The 19,346-nt window shown below is 37.6% G+C and overlaps 1 protein-coding gene across 3 annotated transcripts in view; it reads left to right on the forward strand.

Annotated features, from left to right (window-relative positions):
* Positions 1-19,346, forward strand: part of LPIN2 (lipin 2) — an 84,895-nt gene that overhangs the window by 13,902 nt on the left and 51,647 nt on the right. The window contains exon 1 of one of the 3 annotated variants that reach the window (XM_015084263.3): positions 2,414-6,804. The exons of the other annotated variants lie outside the window; for them this stretch is intronic. Coding sequence (XP_014939749.2) covers positions 6,697-6,804 — 108 coding nt within the window. The 5' untranslated portion in view covers positions 2,414-6,696. Of the gene's footprint in view, positions 1-2,413; positions 6,805-19,346 lie in introns of those variants that run through there. 3 annotated transcript variants of the gene reach the window in all.

The raw sequence follows: 19,346 nt of genomic DNA on the forward strand, positions 1-19,346 counted from the left end.
TGAATCTGGTACCTCTCATGCAAAAGCTAACAGTCAGCTTTGAAATTCTTAGGTAATTTAGAGAACCTGGTGCCTGTGGTAAGGTCTCTGTAAAACCACATGATGCTTTCTATGTGTGGTGAGGAGGGGAGAAACAAGAAGTGGTTCTGTTGTTCTGGGTTACATGTATGATATTGGATACAAGACTGTCCTGGGATGTGAGCAAATAGTCATTTCTTTCCTGCATCCTCACAGTGCTTATTGAGATGGGGGTGATGGATGATGACAATTGATGGACATTATTCACAATGAAAAATACTATTTAAATAAAAGATGCAACACATTGTGAAGTGTAAAATTTACCCATAAGATCTAATATAAGTTCTTCAGCTATGAGCTCCATTACAAATGAATAAGGAAACTGTTGATACTCCTATGAAAGATGTTCCTGTGAAGGAATATGACTAAAAACTTAATGCGATCAAATAAATGTACACTGCCCACTTCAGTGCAATATATGCATTTCAATGATGCTATCATTCTTACAACATTTTGGAACTCCATTTTGTTTTCAAATTACTTTCAGAGTCTCAAAATATATCATTTTATGCTCAGTGGTGGAAGGTTTTTACCCCTTAAGGTAGGTTAGGGTTTTCACAATAGCTACAAGTCATTTAGAGCAACATCTGGTGGATCATGCATGTCAGAGAGATGAACAATAATCTACTTCTGTGCTGTTTAAGAGTTGTGACCATATAGTAATGATAGTGATCATGCAGTTTTTACTTTTTTTTGATGTTTATATATGTATTGAGAGAAAGACAGAGGAAATGGGGGGAGGGGCAGAAGAGGACAGACAGAATCCCAAGCAGGCTCTGTGCTGTCAGGGCAGAGCCCCACGGCGGACTCTATTTCCTGAACCGTGAGATCATGACCTGAGCTGACATCAAGAGTTAGGCACTTAACCAGCTGAGCCACCCAGGTACCCCACTACAATTTTTTCTCTTAATGCATCTTAGGGGAACTTTAGGTTGAAGTAGGCAGATTGAATTTCTGAAAGACAATAATCTAAGAGTTCTGGTTATTTTCATTTTAGTTTAAATTTAGCCAGTTGAATAAAATCTGGTAATCAATATAGATATAGCATTAGAATTTTCTTAATATTGTAAAAGGAAATTCCTAAAGTTACCATTGTCATAGCAATGTATTTTAGCCATTTTGCTGTTCATTTCCTGAAGAACACAAATGAACCTGCATACAAGAGTATGAAATGCTGCATATTCTGATGGGAAGGGAAGGGTGAGGTAGATGCCATCAAATTGAGAAACCTGCAGGTTTGAAAAAGAAACAAATTGGGAGAGCAAGCCTTTCGCAGGGTTGCCAGATTACACTGGGGGCCCATTTAAGGCTACAGATAAAAATTTATACTTTCACCTGTTTGTCCTACCAGGATGACTCTTCCCAGTAGTGCTCATGATGATTTTTTATTAAAATGATAATCCCAGTTGCTTGGATGGTATTTTCTTTAAGTTTATCAGTATGATAGCAACCAAATTGTAAATTAAACATCAGTGAAGTGGTTAAAAGCAAAGGCTCTGGAGTCAAGCCTTGGTTTATTATATCCTGGCTTCTCTAGCAGCTGTAAAACTTGAGCAGGTTCTCACTGTCAGTAATAGTTATGTATATGGGATGTCAGTTGGTTATGTCTTTTTATACACTTCTCTCTTGAGGTCCTAGCATATTTATTATTATTTGTATGAATTTTATGTGTGATAGAATTTTTACATTTTCCTCAAGAAACTACATATCCAAGAGATTGTTGCTGAGTTCCTGGTCTCTAAATACTTAATCAACATTACAGTAGCAGTTCACTTATATGGATGGAAGAAGAGGACTGGAAGACGAGTACCAGCTAATTACCAGTATTTTTTTAAATTTAATTTAAATTTTTTAAAAAAAATTGTAAGGAATTCAAGGAGGTGCAGTTACAGCAACAAAGTAGTTAAAACAACCATCACCAGTTTTTCAAGCGGTCCAGAAAATCTTTAGTTAGATATATGCAAAACTAGCTGAAGAAGAGGAAATTCCTCTTGAGAGCCAAGGAATGTGAGTGTACAACTGACTTGGGTCCTTGCATGATGCTTATCTCATAATTTGTTAGAATTTTTGTTTATTTTTCTTTGGATTGTGTTAATGATATTAAGTCTTGCTTACTTCATTTATTATTTGTCGTAGTTTTCTATGGCAAGTTCTAAGCCATCTCACTTTTGACCTGGCATGGAGAAATCTAATACTGTACTTCCTTTAAAGTATCTTCATTTGGCCTCAGTGTGATACACTGGTGTGCTCCTGTTAGTGGTGAGTTTATAGCAACAAATTTGTTTCTAAAAGATAGAAGTGTCACACTTTTAAAATTATTTACAATTTTTAAATTTGATAATAATATGGCTTGCATTTCAACAGGATTTCTTGAGTGTAGGTGAAATGGGGTGACCTAGTCCTAGTACAGAAAATTGTTTATGTACTTAGGGTGTCATCTCTGAGTGTCACCATGGCGACAGGGTCATTTCACACCGCTATTCAGAGGGTGAAATGAGAAAAGAAAGAGAAACATTTAAACAGAAACAGTTGTGATTAACAGGACGTGGATGGGCACACACACCCACACACACAGCCACAGCCACAGCCACTGAAGCAGCTGCCATGGGAATTTGGAGCAGAGCAGAGCATTCCCCATTTGTTTCTGGCTTTATTTTATTGGAAGTGTTGTCCAGAATTGGTGACACAAGTCAAGCCATGATTCTTCTCATCCTTAATTGGGCTGTTTAGCTTTATGATCTTAATGATCAAACAGATACACTTGATAGCTACAGCCAGACAACTCTCAGTATAATCTCTCTGGTCTCAGAATATTGGGTGAAAGTTTGACCTAGAACATTAGTGTCAGAAGGGTTCAGCTTCAAAGATTTTTTAGTCCCAAACTCCCTAAAATGGGATATGTTAACTGAAGATATTCTAGGCCCTAGAGTAAATGTGATAAATTAACCCTTGAATTTTGTAGAAGAAACCTTTATTCAGTCACTTTTTTTCATATTAAATGGATGCATCAGAGTAGAATGCAAAATGTGTTAAATTTTAAAGGTTAAAATATAAGTTGTCAACAAGATTACCTTTGAGAAAGATACTTTAAGTTGGGCCTCAGGAGACCCTTCCAGTTTTTTCTCCTCTGTTCCTGAAAAGACCCAAATGCATTTGATTTTTCATTCATTCAAAGCTCAAGTGAAATAGTCACTGGCTACCCTGTTCAGAGAGTTGGGGATTGTATGAGGATATAACGAAACACTAGAACCTTGAGTAAACTAGCCATTATCCAATAAGCAGTTAAATTGTAAATGTTTGAAAAACCTCAGAGAATTATCAAGAGGAATTTTGCTCTTGGTTTTGAAGAATGCATGTAAGTCCCTTTTCTCGTAAGTAAACAGTGAATTATAAGTAATTCCAGGTATAAGAAGAAAAACTTCATTAGTATAGATGATGAGAGCCCTTCTGGCTCAAGGAACTCTGTAGTCCTTTGTGTGTGGGCCTCAGTCGTGAGTGCTCTTGAAGATACGGGCATGTACTTGAGTTAATTCCTTTGCTGTAGAATAATTATGGTAAAGATTATGAATTGTTTGTAACCGAGGCTTTAAAAAGTATTTTCATCATGAGTTCTAGTAAGAACTTTTTAGTGTTCTTTACCTCGTCATGGGTATTTCAGTAGAAATAAGTTGCTATTCCACAGTTTGACCACTGGGGGGATGTAGGTTATTTTCATTTTTTGTATCAAAGTCTGAATATAACTTGTGTAAGTACTTCTGTGGAACCAGTTTAGCTCAACCTCAAATAAGCAGATTTCAGGTTAAGAAGTTTTAAGTAAATCCCTGTGCCACCTTTAAAAGCTTTTTAATACTTAATCGCCTAAGTCTCATATACTTAGGGGATCAGTAGTGAAAAGAAACAAAGATGTGTATTTTACTAGCATCATTATCAGCTGTGGAGTCTAAACAAGATTCTGACTCTCCTGACTAGCATTTTAGCTTTGTTTCTCCAAGATAGACCTTTTCTTGAAAGATTTAAGTCTAGGAAAAGTAAAAAGTAGTCTTTCTTGACTACTTACCATTTATTATCTTTGCCTGTAGAGGAAAAGTTTGACAGTACAGTAACATTTTTCTCTGAAAAACCATATGGATAATTAAGAATTATTCATTGTAATTTTAACTTTTATTGACCAAGTCCAAAAAGTGCCACCACTCAAATGATGGGCTGGAACCAGAATGTCAGGTACTAGCTGGGAGTCAGGTGATCCACAGTCACAGCTAGGGGAAGCTGGAGGTGTGTGCCTCTTACATAATTGGTGTTTGGAAGATGCGCTCACCCTGTCTGGGTCCATGGTGCATGTTCACTTGCAGTCAGAACATTCTGTGAGTCATCAATCCAAACAAACAGTGAAATGATACCAAGACTTAAGAGAAAACTGAAGTGACTGGCCTAGGGGTTGATTATTGTGTAAGAGGTGTTTGAAGTGAAGGTTGCCCGAACAGAGGTCATACCCACTAATCTTAGGCTCTTGCCTCTCTTCTCTTGTTAGCCCTTTCTCTTTCCTTCTGGTCAACCACCATCCTCCTTTCCCTAGCACTTTCTCTTCCGGTCTCAGCATGGCATTATGGGAGAAAGCACCAAACCAGAAATCAGGTCCAACTAAATGGGTGGCCTTGGGCTAACTGCCTGATGTCTCTGTATGCCTCAGTTTACTCATTTTTAAAATGAAGTTTTTATTTTTCCCTTTTTCCAGTATCTTTATCCCACCATTTACCTTTCTTAACAGTTTTCCCCTTTTCTTGTCATTCCACCTGTGTATTTTCTCATCACTTCCCAGTTTTATTTCCTCTGTTTTTCCTTTTTAACCCCTTTCTCATTTTCTTATGTAGTTTTTCCTTAATCTTCTTTTTCGTTCTCTTTTATTTGCTTCTCCCTCTCCCCGATGTCTTATTTCCCATTGGTAGCACCCCAATATCAGTTTTTTTTTCTTACTGCCGTCTGATGCCAGGGATCTAGAACTATAATAGGACATAGAGGAAGAGGTTTAAATTGTTATATGTTTAATCTTTAGGCCAAAAAAAAAAAAACCACACTTCTCTTTTAAACAGAGGAATTTGTGTTAACTGTTATATACTGAGTTAGATAATAAGCACCAGTGGGCATCATGTACTCCAGGCACACATTAATATCTGTAGGTTGGGCAGCAAGCAGTGTAACCTACTGAATCAAGCCAAATTTTTGCCACTTCTCATATTGGTGAATTTAGTTTTAAATTCTGCCATTTAATATTTTTATTATATGGATCTTAGCAATATATTGCTGTGGTAAACCTTACCCGCCTCCCCTTACTTGGTCAAACATTTGTAAATACTGTCTTTTTGTGATGTTTAGACATAGAAAAAAAAGGTTAATAATTTGAACATTAAATACATGAGGATCAGCTAGTATATTGTTGATGAATTAACACAATACTTCCATGGAATGATTAAAAATCCTGTCTTCATTTCTTCATTAGTAGAACTTCAACTAAACATCCTTTTTCTCAAGATTGTCTCAGGGCCCTACAGTAGTGCTTTGTCCAATAGAAATATAATGGGAGCCGTTTATGTAATTTTAAATTACATAAAGTAAAAAGAAAAGAAAAAAACAGGTAAAATATAATTTTGAGAGTATATCATATTCAACATGTCCAAAATAGTATCGTTTTAACATGTATGTATAAAAAATTAGATTATTTCACTTTTTTTTAATTCTAGGTATAGTATTCTATACTTACAGCACATCTCAGTTGGTTCTAGCAACATTATAGATATAGCCACATGTGGTTGATGGCTAATTGTAAGGAACATCACAGCCCTAGACAACTGTATTGAGTAAAATAGTATACATATGTTGATTTACAGAAAGGTAGAAAGGAAATACCAGGAATGTTTGATTTTTACAGTGGTTCAATGTCATACTCTTCATTGTTGTACTACAGGTTAATATATAACAATATAATTAATAATATGTTAACATATAATTTATTATAAATTTTTCATTATTTACAGGGCTGAGTACACTATCTTCCATTCAGAAATTGTGAAAATAAATTGGGTCATGCCAATATGACAAAAAATTGTTGGTTACTGAGTTCTAGAAAGCATGTGTAACCTGCTGTCTTTGGGAAGCTTGTTGATGCTTAGAAAATATATGAAAACTATTTTCCCTTAAATGATTGTATAAGATTATTTCTCTATAAGTATAGTTGTTTTTATTTCTAAAAACGAGGATGTGATTGATTTGGAGAATCATTAACTCAATCCGTGTCCTGTGTGATGGAAGCTGTAGGGACCGTCATGTGATTGGGCAGGACTTGGTACCTATCAGTGTAAACACATGGCACAGCCTGTCCCATGCCCCTCCTTATCTTCTTTAGAGAGAAGGGGTTGAGGTGTTTTGAGCAAATCTTACTGGTAAAGACGTTGTAGGTATTGCTTTTTTTTTTTAAAGAACCATTTCCTTTCAGTTTTAGCCATATTACTGTGTGTGCAAACGGTTTGTACTCAGTTTGTCAGCAGAGTGGCTTTCCGTTTTGATAATTTAGAACTGTAACTTTGTCTCTGAAAAAAAGACATGATAAGCTAGTTCAGTTTTAAGATGTTTTACTTAGAAGATGATAGTACAGATGAAGAGAAGAAGGTTCGTGAAGGCCTATTAAGTGAAACTGAAGGTGTTTGCCATGGAAAGGCCCCTGCTGGTATCCTGGTGAGTTACTTGCATCAGTGTCCTTCCCTTTGCTTGCTCGCTGGCTCAGTCTGTAGTCTAGAGGGAAGAGGGGGGGACACCCACCAAAAGAAAATGGCTAATGCCTTTTTTTTGGAAAATGTAACATCGTCACGGATTTTATTAACTTTTAATGTTACATTCAACAGAAATATCTGGTACCTCTTCTCCCTCATTCACGCTACACCATCTTTATACTCTTCTCTACTTTCTCTATTTCTCTATTAACAAATAACTTTCTGCCTAGAAAAATGAGGTTGCTGCTTATTTTTTTTAACCTAGGCTTCAGACTAAACCTATCTGGTTTCACATTTTTGCATCTCTAAGTACAGTAGTTGAGGAATAGAAAACATTTAAAAATTTTATGGTTTTTATTGTCCTAGCCGCAATTTTTGAAAACTAAACTAATATTTTGAAACTGGCATTTTATTCTATGATACAAAAGAATGCAGTCTTTCTTCTGTGATTACAAACAAAAAAATTTTATAAACTTGACTTATGTGGGCAAAATGCAAATTGACGTTTTTGTTTTTTGTTTTTTGTTTTTTTTGTTTAATCTAGATAAGATATAAAATAAAACAAGTCAGGAGCGCCTAGGTGGCTCAGTCGTTTGGTCGTCCGACTTTGGCTCAGGTCACGATCTTGTGGTTCATGGGTTCGAGCCCTGCATCGGGCTCTGTGCTGACTTCCTGGAGCCTGCTTCAGATTCTGTGTCTCCCTCACTCTCTCTGCCCCTCCCCCGCTCATGGTGTGTTTGTCTGTCTGTCTCTCTCTCTCTCTCTCTCTCTCAAAAATAAGTAAACATTAAAAAGAAATTTAAATTAAAAAAAATCATACGGAAGTATAAGTTCTAGAAATCTGCATTAAGGAAATAAAATCAGGTAAATAGAAGATAATATAATTTAACTCTACCTGTGGAACCTTTTCCTTTAAAAATAATCAGAAGTAAATACCATGAGGTAAAGGTATTTCTTAGAAGATTAAGAATGTTTGTTTTCATGAAAACAAGGGTAAAATAAGAACAGGTCGATAACTTCAAAAATCTGTGACTCATAATCATGTTGATTTTTAAAGTTACACAAATTTTTGTCACCTTTAAAAATGTTATCACATTTGTGTGCTTTTGCTTTTTGGACTTGATGAACGTGTACTTGTTCAGGGTTCTCAGGAACTTATGGAACTGGACACTGTTTGAATATGAATGGAAGTTAAGTATACAGGGAGAGGTAATTTACTTTTGAAATTTCCTTTTTAATAGTATATATTTATGGCTTCATGCACATTGGTCATAAAGGTCAGCAGAGAGAATAGTGAACATAGCTGAATCTTTATGAAATATTTAAAAAATTCTTTTAGTGAGTAGCACTAACACGCAAACCACCCATCACCAGAAAAAGTTCTTATGCTTCGTGCTACTCGTGTTTTCTAGAGAGAGGTCAATGGGTATTTGATTAGACTGCATTTTATTAACAGTTCCCTTTTATGTTAATGTTAGAACATTTAAATCCCATGAGTCACCTCCCCTGCCCCAAGAGAAACTTGGATTTTCTGGATGGCTAGTGTTTGGAACACTGGATTTGATATCTGCTTAATGAACTGTATTGATTATATGAGAGTTAGACTTTATAACTTGGGTGTGTGTGTGTGTATGTGTGTGGTGAGCAGGGAGACAGAGAAACCTAGTTTTCAGGATCCAGGCCCTCAGTGACCCTGACTCTCCTTACTACTCATATGCCGCCTGGGCACACCTCTTGTTGAAAGGTGAATGAATGTCTCTATCTTAAAGGAGATGATTTTATGGATTTGGAACATAAATGTATAAAATCTAATAGTTTAAAAAACCATGAAAAGACTTATATGCTTTGTTAGAAATTAGGAATTGAAAAAAAGGTTTCCATAATTTTTAAACAAGTGAAGATAATTCCTTTATTTGGTAAGAAAAAGACCAAATTATTTCATATTTAAATACTCTGAAGTTCCAAAATCTGCTGGCCTTAATTTCCACCACTTATTTAAATTAGGGCAACATATTGACTACAGGAGTTCTTAGCCAAACTTGTAATCCTAAGAAATACTTTTAGAATCAAATCTTTCTGTGGAGACTCTAGACAGCATCTGGCCATTCCTTTTAGAGACGAGAACCCCAACAGAGGCTGTAAGACCTGCTCATGGGGCAGAAGAGAGAACTTGACTTTGTGTTTTCATGTCCTCACCAGTGGCAGGGGACTCGAGGAAGCCAAGAAGGCAGTCCTTCTCCATCCTTGTCCCTCTGCACTCTTTGTCAGAGGACCTGGGCACTAGTGTGGTTGAGTCCAAAAGACTTGTTTTTGTTTTTGTAAGTGAGAATTTTGTATGTTTATATTATTTCAGCAAGGTTTACTAACAAACAGCGGTAGAAGATAGCAAGTCACCCTGTAGGTGGGGCGTGTGGCTTGGGGCAGAGCACTTTATACTGAACTAGGAAACCTCTGTGGAGATGGGGAAGCCTCCCCCTCAATCCCCAACCATAGCACATTTTGTCATTACTTCCTGCTGCCCGAAATCTTAGAACAACACTGGATGAATGGGTCCAAAACCAAACATGTTCTTCCAATCCAGCAGGGACAGTGTTCACAAAATTAAATATTTAGTTGCATAGAATTTTATTTCCTTACAGAAATGTGGTGGTGTTTCCTACGTGGGCAATTTGGGGGGAGTAAATTCTCCCGGAATTTCACTTGTTTGCCTCTTTAATCCTGATGCCACAACTGAGCTCACCAGTTGTGGAGAGTAGGATAGAGGCTCTGGCCAGATATATGTCTAGGCTTTTTGAAAATTATTACCCATTTTTGTATGTGTGCCCCTATCTATTGTCAGAAATGAAAGACTTAGAGACGTGCATACACACAACTACTCCACAATTCTGTAGAGTGCATGACTGAATTATTGAAGAAAAAATTATTTTCATTCAGCAAATCTTGTGTCATACTGGATCTGTTAGATACTCACTTTTTTTTTTTTTTTTTTGCATTTACTAGTATGTCTGAATTGCTTGCTGCTCTGAGTTTGTAACACAACTGGACAGATTTCAGTAAGTGGCTATATAAATGCTGCCTCTTTTAGTTTATCCACATACCTGGTCCTGATTACATACTCCCTATTAGCTGAGCTTTTACCCATTTGATTGGAATAATCCCAATATTGCAGATTTGATCCAGGTGCTGGTGAGTCAGTCTTATGCATAGGAAAAAGAAGTTGTGATCCCATCACTGTCTTTAGATGTTACAAGTCAGGTGTCCGTCCAGTCTAGAGGAATTAGACACAGCTCTCTGAAAGGATTGAAATAAAAATCTTACCTCACTTGGAAAAAACATTTACCTTTTTATATTCTTTGTTTTATATTCATTTCTTAGGTATTACATATTCAAAATCAGCCCATTTCTACTGAAGAAAAAATTATAGACTCCAGTTCTAGAGTAGATTATTTAAAAAAAAAAATTTAATGTTTGTTTATTTTTGAGAGAGAGAGAGAGAGAGCGCACGCAAGGGAGGGGCAGAGAATAGGGGAGATATACAATCTGAAGCAGGCTCCAGGCTCTGAGCTGTCATCACAGAGCCCAACGTAGGGCTGGAACTCACTCAGGATCTGTGAGATCGTGACCTGAGCTGAAGTCGGACACTTAAATGACTGAGCCACCCAGGCACCCCTAGAGTAGATAATTTTTGTGTTTGTGTTTTACATTACTTAGCTAATTGAAAGTAGGGAAAATAATTTTTTTGGTTATTTTTCACTCTTGCTGGCAGTTCTAGAAAAATGTATTTATTTGTCCCTTCTTTGAAACCTATTGCATTATCTAGAATCATTGTCTGAGCTCTCTTTGCTTAAGATATTTAGGGAAGGTATTTTTCAAAGGGTAGGAGTAACAGTATGCTGATCTTATTTTATTAGAATACCATTTTAACTGTGATAAAATCATGTTTAGAACTTCGTGTGCCTTTGCTGTACCATCTTAACCATAGCTATATCTGTGTGGGAAAGACCTTCATCAGAAATTTGCCTAAAGTGAATCCCAGGAAAACCTGAAGGGAGAGTTATGTAATCTCCAGAATGTTACTGCATTCTCTGGAATTTATCTGAACTTCATTTAAACTGCAAATAGGCTATGATAAGTTAGGTCAAGGGGCAGTAGTTAAGATTGTAAAAGTCATTTGTCATCTTTTATATTCTAACAAAGCATGAAGTCATAACCATTATAGAGTGATAGTCAGAATTTATTAGAAAAGTAATTCCTTTACGGGAAGTGAGGCAGGAGAGGAATAGGAAGTACACCCTTCAGTTCTGTTCACTCCCCACTCAGTGATGTTCTCAAGAGGGGCTAGGCATTGATCCCTTTGCTTGCAGTCATCAGACACAGCTTGGTGTAAGATGCCATTTTAGGGTCTCTTGGGGCTTTAAAAAGTACCTATACCTGTAATCTGGTGGGGGCGGGTGGGGGGTGGCCTGGTCATCAGGATACCTCAGAGCTCCTCCGTGATTCTAGTGACAGCCAAGGGCAGAGATTCCCATTTCCCAGACATTAAAGGGGGCAGTAGAGCTTAGGAATTGTTTTGTTTTGTTTTTAAACCTGAACTATAGACTTTATTCATATTTTCCCCCGCTAAAGTCTTTTTTCTGTTTCAGGATCCAATCCAATATCCCAGCTTGGCATTTGGTAATGTCACTGTAGTCTGCCAGTGACAGTTCCTCATTCTTTCCTTATCTTTCATGACCTTAACACTTTCAGTGACTGTTGGTCAGGTATTTTGTAGAATTTTCCTCAATTTGAGTTTGTTTGGTGTTGTCTCCTAATAAGACAGAAGTCATGTATTTTTTGGCAACAATACCACAGACGTGATGTCGTATCAGGAGTTCCATGATGCCAGTATGGGTTGTTGTTTTTTTTTTTAAGTTTGTTTATTTTGAGAGAGAAAGCATGAGTGGGAGAAGGCAGGAGAGAGAGAGAGAGAGAGAGAGAGAGAGAGAGAGAGAGAGAGAGAGAGGGAGGGAGGGAGGGAGGGAGGGAGGGAGGCGGGGGGGAGAATCCCAAGCAGGCTCTTCACTGTCAGCGCAGAACCCAATGCAGGATTTGAACTCCTGAGCTGTGAGATCATGACCTGAGCCAGGGTCAGGCACTTAACTGACTGAGCTACCCAGGCGCCTCATCAGTATGTTTTATTACTGGTGAAATTTCCCAAATTCACTTGATTAAGGTGGTATCTGCCAGGTTTCTCTACTGTAAAGTTACTGTTTTTCCTTTTGTAATGAATATATGTCTTTGGGGAGACTTTAAGAATATGTGAACATCCTGTTTCTCCTCAAACTTTTGTCCTGTTATTTTTAAACATCCATTGCATGCCACAGTTATTAACTGTAGTGTTCTAATAGTGGTTTTCTATCTCCCTTATTCTTTATTAATTGGAATTCATCTTTAAGAGAAAACTGCCCCTTCTCCCTGCTTGCTTGCTAGCTTGCTTGGTTATGTATGTATGTAGGTCTGTCTGTCTGTCTGTCATTATGGACTCATGAGTGTTTTATTCTGAGGTTATAATACTAACATTTTGTTGCTCAGATTGTTCTAGCTTTAACCTTTGGGAGCTCTTTTCACGTTAGCTCCTGTGTTCCTTTAACATATCCCTGTTCTCTTGATTTTGAGCACTTTCCTACTTTTCTGGCACTGTTAGATGCTCCAGCATCAACTTGTATTTTTCCCTGTCTCCAGCCCTGGGATCAGTTACTTCTTCAAGGAGCCATGGTTGTTTTTATTGGAAGAATGGTATTTATACATCAAGATCTTGGGCTCTAGGTGTGTTGGTTGCTTGTAATGGTATCCTTGATTCCAGATCCTCTTAACAGAGAAAGCTAGCATGTTAAATATGTATTCTAGTCCAGGCCTAAGCACATCTATATTTGTGCATCTGTCCATGGAGACTTCCAATTCTAGTCCAATACTACAGTGTTCATTTTAGCCTTCCTTCTAGGAAATTGTAGTTTTAGAAGCTTCCCAAGTGTTTATAATTAATCTTACTTGAGGATTGATGGCTTTTGGATATGTAAGGTACATTGTGTACCCAAAGGCTGTTGTGGCCTTGTTAAGTAGTCTTTCTTGATGAATACTCTTTGTTGTTGAATCATCATTATTTTCCATTCTTAGGTTAGTCATCATTTCTTACACTGAGAATAATTTTTATGTCACTCCTAGCCCTTGTAACTAAGGGAACTCAGCCAGCTAGGAGAAAAAGTCCCCAGTTTTTTATAGAGGAGTAGAAACCAGTCTCATGGCCAGCATTTTTACAAAAATTTGTCAGAGAAATTGAGTGCACATGAGGGAATGTTTAGTGGTTTGAATACACAGGGAGGCCATGTGTATATTAGTATACACACAACCAACTCAAATGACAAAAAGTTTCACAGTTGCACTAAAGCCAAATTTATTTGAGTCCTTGAATTGCCTTCTTTTTTGATAAGGCTGCCTGCATTCTTTTTCTGAAGCACAGCATTCTTTCTAAAGCAGGCACTTGGTCCATCAGACTTGCTGAGAGTAAACCCTCCAGACTTGGGCTGTTGAGGATGTGTAGACTGTGAAGTTAGGACCTGCACGCCCTTGTTAAGTTAGTATTTAAAGTAGGTGCAGTGACCTTCATATCCTACTGGAGTAATTCATCTGACATGTTCCTACCTGGACTTAACCAGGGTACCATATGATGGGATGGGGCTTGAGGGACTTTTAATCCAAGGAATTAACACAGATGGGACAAGTTTAAAATGTCTAATTCATCTTGACACTAACTGAGGTTCTTTGGGGGGCATGAGAAGAAAATGAAATAAGTTTAACATGTCTTTCCTTAGACCTACAAACTACAGGAACATGTTTATTTGTTCCCAGTCTCACGGCTGTTATTTAACTGTAGAAGTCATGATGTCAATTCCTGATGTCTAAGTCACTGAGTAAAAAGAACTTCAAATAAAGTCATAATGTTTCAAAGGAAATTGTGTTCTACGAGTGTCTGGACTAAAGAGATAGTCATCACTGAAAATACAACATATGGTTTCCTTAGAAACCTGCTAAGATTGTGTGCCTTTCATGTGTGAAAGTGAGCCAGTCAATTAGATTTTAGAGTTCCTTATGGTTACCAGTGGTCATCACCAAAACGGGTTAGCCACACAATTCTCTTGTCCTAGAAAGTTTAGGATGAGAATGTGTTCCTTAAAACATATTTGTAACTGTAATATAATCATACCTTTAGGGCTCATCATAAAAAGCATAACATTTTTCATGTATGATAGCATGTGGAAGAATCATCATGGCTTTCTAAAAGCTACTTATGAAATTCCTATACATAGCTCTGAAAATTACATAAACTTATCAGCATTAGTGTTTTTAGAAGCTAATGGCCCCAGGATACAGTAAAAAGAGCCTGTATGAGACAGACACACCTGAGCTTTTGTCTGCATCACAGAGTAACTGTTTGACTTCATGTAAGTTGCTTATCTTCTCTGAGCCCCAATTTTATTGCTAGTATAATGCATATGATATTTACCTCACTTAATTGTGAGGATTAAATGAGAGGAGGTATATGAAATGGCATTTGGAAGGGATAAATGTTAGTGCCCTCTTCTCTTTTTTCCCCCATCACCTCCCCATGGCTAATACTAGGAGGAATATGGAGTAAAATCTGAATTGTTGGTTTTTTCAAGCATATGCATAGCCTAAAAGTTATAGTGTGAGTAAGTAGTTTGAATTTTCACCAGTGTTAAGTGAATCTTTATTTTAAGCAACTCCCACATGTGAAACTCTAAGTCCATAAAACAATCCAATTATTCCCACTTTGTAAAATAATTTAAAGAATGATTTTATTTATTTATTTATTTATTTTTTCAACGTTTATTTATTTTGGGGACAGAGAGAGACAGAGCATGAACGGGGGAGGGGCAGAGAGAGAGGGAGACACAGAATCGGAAACAGGCTCCAGGCTCCGAGCCATCAGCCCAGAGCCTGACACGGGGCTCGAACTCACGGACCGCGAGATCGTGACCTGGCTGAAGTCGGACGCTTAACCGACTGCGCCACCCAGGCACCCCAAGAATGATTTTATTTTAATAGCAAACTCCTCTGAGTACACTGAAGATACCTTAAAAACAGTAGCTGCAAAATCACCCTTGCAAAATATATATAAAGCAGTCTCACTCCTAAGTTATTTACCCAAATGAAATGAAATTATGTTCACACAAAAGCCTGTACACAAACATTTTTGATGGCTTTGTTTGTAATCAGCAAACACTGGAAACAACCCAGATGTCTTTCAGCTGGTAGATGGATAAACAAACTTTGGAACATCCATACAGTAGAATACTCAGTACTTAACACCAGGGGATAAACTGTGGATACCTGCAACAATAATGATTAATCTCAAATGCATTATGTTAAGTGAAAGAAGCCATATTCAGAGGGCTACTGTATGGTTGCATTTATGTGACATTTTAGAAAAGGTAAAGATTATAGAGACAGAAAACCAGATCAGGGGTTAGCATGGGGATTGGATAAAGTATTGACTTGCAAAGGGGCATGGGGACATTTTGGGAAACTACCTAGTTGTGTATTTTGATTGTGGTGGTTATTACATGATTGCGTGGTTAAAACTGTACACTAGAAAAGGCTTAATTTTACTTTATGTAAAATACACCTTTATTTTTTTTTTGAAAAAATTTATTTTGAATAGTTCAAGGTGTAGCTATTTAAAATTTTAAAGTTGCATTTCATAGCTGACTTCATATGAACATTTAGCTAGAAGTTTTTATATGCTGATAGCTATAACCATTAGAGTAAGGTTGACCAAGTAATAATTTAATGTCTTTCATGATTATTCACTGAATCTTAAACTCAATACATTTCCTAATGATTTTACTTCTGTGTTTCTCTCTCGTCTCTGGTCAGGTTAAATGTCACCTGTAACATAACCTGTCACTTCATGTTACAAATAGATTAGAACTGGGCATATTTTAGCCATGACAGGAAAAAATAACTAAATTATCAGAAATTGCCTTTGTTTCAAGGCAGTATTCTGTAATTTGGGAAATGAAGGGAGAAGAAGAAATACAAGAACAAGAACAATTAAATTTTACAGAGCTGCAATAGTTTGAAACGAGTTTGGTCACAGGAGTGATGTGGCATTTGGGGCAAGGTTATTAGGGCCCACTTTTCCTTAGTGTGCTGCTCGCTACTTTAGGATCTACTCAAGGAACACCTATTTTATTACGTATAGTGAAATCTAAAGATATGTGTAAAAATGAACATTTAATTTTTTTTGCTCTGCATCAATTACATTGTTAAAGTATTTTTTTACAGTGCTGAACATTAGGGAAAAGAAACTGTTGCTACCAGCTGTTTACCTTGAAGGCTGTGCCTTATAGAATTGTAATTTTGGGTATTTTCATGTAAGTTAAAACTTGCTCGTAGGAGATGATCACCTGAGTCTGTTCCGTTTCATGCTCTTTTCTGTAATTGTCTTTGGTCACAGTATGATCTTTGTCACTTGCAGCCTTACCTCTGCCTCAGCTGACTTCACCACACTGACTTCCCCTGACAGACCAGTGAGCGGTCCCTTCTTCTACAAGTTGCTGTAGAGCTGCTCAGCGTTCTTCAGAGCAGTTTGCATGGATGTCATTTGTTCTCACAGGGATATTTTTAGATTTACCCGTGGGAGGTGGGTGTTGTTCTTAATTGTCACTCACATACAGTAGATTTATGCAGGTTTTTTCTGTAAAGTCTAAACCAGCATCTGCAGAAAAGCATTGGTTTCAGAATAATCTGAGCATCACTTTTGAAACATTGGGTTGGTCCCGGCTATTCTTGGCATTTTTCTTAATGTGTGGCTATGTGTATATATACATATATCTTCATTTACATCTTGAATTCTCTCATGTTGGTTACAGTACAAGACATTGTGTATATTTTTCCCTCTCCTTGCTGATTCTATTCACTAGATCTTGTATTCATCGATTCATACACATTCATCTCAAAATACTCATTAAGAACCTCCCTTTGTTAAGCACTGTGCCAGGCTTTGGGGAGACAGTGAAGCACACAAGAAGCAGCATACATACTTTTACTTTCTTTGTCAGAACTTAGAGTTTGGAGGTGCATAAGCAAATGACTGAAGTGTGGTGAGTGCTTATGTGCTGCAGTAGGGAAAGGGCAGGGCGGGGCAGCCACAAACCCCTTCTTGCCACCTGCTGCTTTCTTCTCAGCCCTTGAGCCCATGCCTCTACCTCCCCCCACCCCCATTTCTTTCTCATCTTTTGCATTGTACTCTGTTTGTTCACAGTCTGTTGTGGGCACACTTTATTTGTTCTCATCTCCTCTTCATCCAGGAAGACTAAAACCTTGTTCCTCTTATAAAATATTAGATCAACAGCCAACAGTAGTAGTTGGATAGATTGAGAAGAAAACTTAAGTTGGATTACGGAGGATTGGCCTGAAAATTATTAGGTCAGTGACTGGGGGTACAAAGTGGGGAATTGATGGTTTTTGAAGATGAAATAGGTGACATAGTCCTTCTTCAAGTGTACCTGCTGAAAAGCTAAAGCAAATACTTGTGTAAAATTTTGGTCCACCACTAGGGAAAAAAAAGTATATTGCTGTGGTGGCCAAGTGTCTTCCCTTTTTTCAACCTTACTCAGCCCAAGATAATTGTTCATCTACTTTGTAGATAGTGAGTATGGTGAAATCATAGAGAAGTGAGCCCAGTAAGCAGAAATCTCGGCTTCCAAACTTCCTTAAAGAGAATATGTTGTGACATATTTGAAATCTGAATTCATCAACTCACCAGCCAAGTTTAAGGCCAGCCTCATGCTTTTTCACTTAAAAAAAAAAAAAAAAAAAACAGAAACAAGAAAACAAAAGCAAATTGTCAAATCTCTCTGTGGTACATATGAAATTAACATTGTGTGTTTATATTAAAAAAAAAGTCTGAGCTCAGGGGAGGAAGGCTTTCACTAATTTTCTCAGGGTGTTTTGGCCGGGTTGGGGGGATGGGAGGGGTGTTGTAGAGAGTTCCAGGTGGCTTTATCAGGTCAGAATCAGTATCAGCTTATCTGTATTTAACTACTGTGTTGGTAAATATCAGAATTGGACACTAAGCCAGGCAAACAAAGAAACTTCTAACCATTCATCAGTAAGAGAAATGATGAGAGAGCAAGGACTGGGGCTATGTGGCATCTCAATGTCTTCAGCTGGTGGGCCTTCTAGATTGTTGCTCAAGTAGCTCAGCTAGTTTCTTACTTTGGCTCTCCATACATACCTCAAGAATATCTGTTTGGGTCAGATGTCTCCCCACCCCACTGTCAGCTGTGCCAAGGCCTAAGCCCCAAAGTACAGATTTACTTTGTAAATCTACTAGGGATTTACCCCTTTGGGGGGGGTGGGGAATCTCTGAGAGACAAAATCATTGTGATCCACGGGGCCTTACTGTTATGCTCTGAGCTAGCCATTGCATCTTGTATCTGTTCAAATTCTGAAACAGGAATATTGGGTCAGAAAATTCTCTCTTCAGGGGCACCTGGGTGGCTCAATTGTTTAAACCTCCAGTTCTTGATTTCGGCTCAGGTCATGATCTCACAATTGTGAGATTGAGCCCCACATTGGACTCCACACTGAGCATGGAGCCTGCTTGGGATTCTCTTTCTCTCTCTGTCTCTCTCGAAATAAATAAATACATATATTTTAAAGAAAAGTCCTTCTTTGGACACAAATGGAAGAGCATTCCATGTTCATGGATTGGGAGAACAAACATTGTTAAAATGTCTTTACTACCCAAAACAATCTACACATTTGATGCAATCCCGATCAGAATACCACTGGCATTTTTCACAGAGCTAGAACAAACAGTCCTAAAATTTGTATGGAACCACAAAAGACCCCAAATAGCCAAAGCAATCCCAAAAAAGAAAAATGCAACGGGAGGCATCACAATTCTGGATTTCCATCTGTATTTCAAGACAGTATGGTATTGGCACAACAGCAGACACATAGATCAATGGAAAAGAATAGAAAACCCAGAAATAGACCCACAACTATATATGATCAACTAATCTTTAACAAAGCTGGAAAGAAGATCCAATGGAAAAAAGACAGTCTCTTCAACAAATGGTGTTGGGAAAACTGGACAACAACATGCAGAAGAATGAAACTGGACCATTTTCTTACATCATACCCCAAAATATATTCAAAATGGATGAAAGACCTACACGTGATAAAGGACACTATCAAAATCCTAGAAGAGAACCCAGGCAGCAACCTCTTTGACCTTGGCCAGAGAAAATTCTTACTAGACATGTTGCCAAAGACAAGGGGAAAAAAAGCAAAAATAAACTATTGAGACTCCATCAAGATAAAAAATAAGATATCTTCATCAAAATAAAAAGCACAGGGAAGGAAACAATCAACAAAACTAAAAGGCAGCCTACAGAATGGGAGAAGATATATGTGGTAAAGGGTTAATATCCAATA

This window comes from Acinonyx jubatus, chromosome D3 (assembly GCF_027475565.1).
Source record: "Acinonyx jubatus isolate Ajub_Pintada_27869175 chromosome D3, VMU_Ajub_asm_v1.0, whole genome shotgun sequence".
NCBI lineage: Eukaryota > Metazoa > Chordata > Mammalia > Carnivora > Felidae > Acinonyx > Acinonyx jubatus.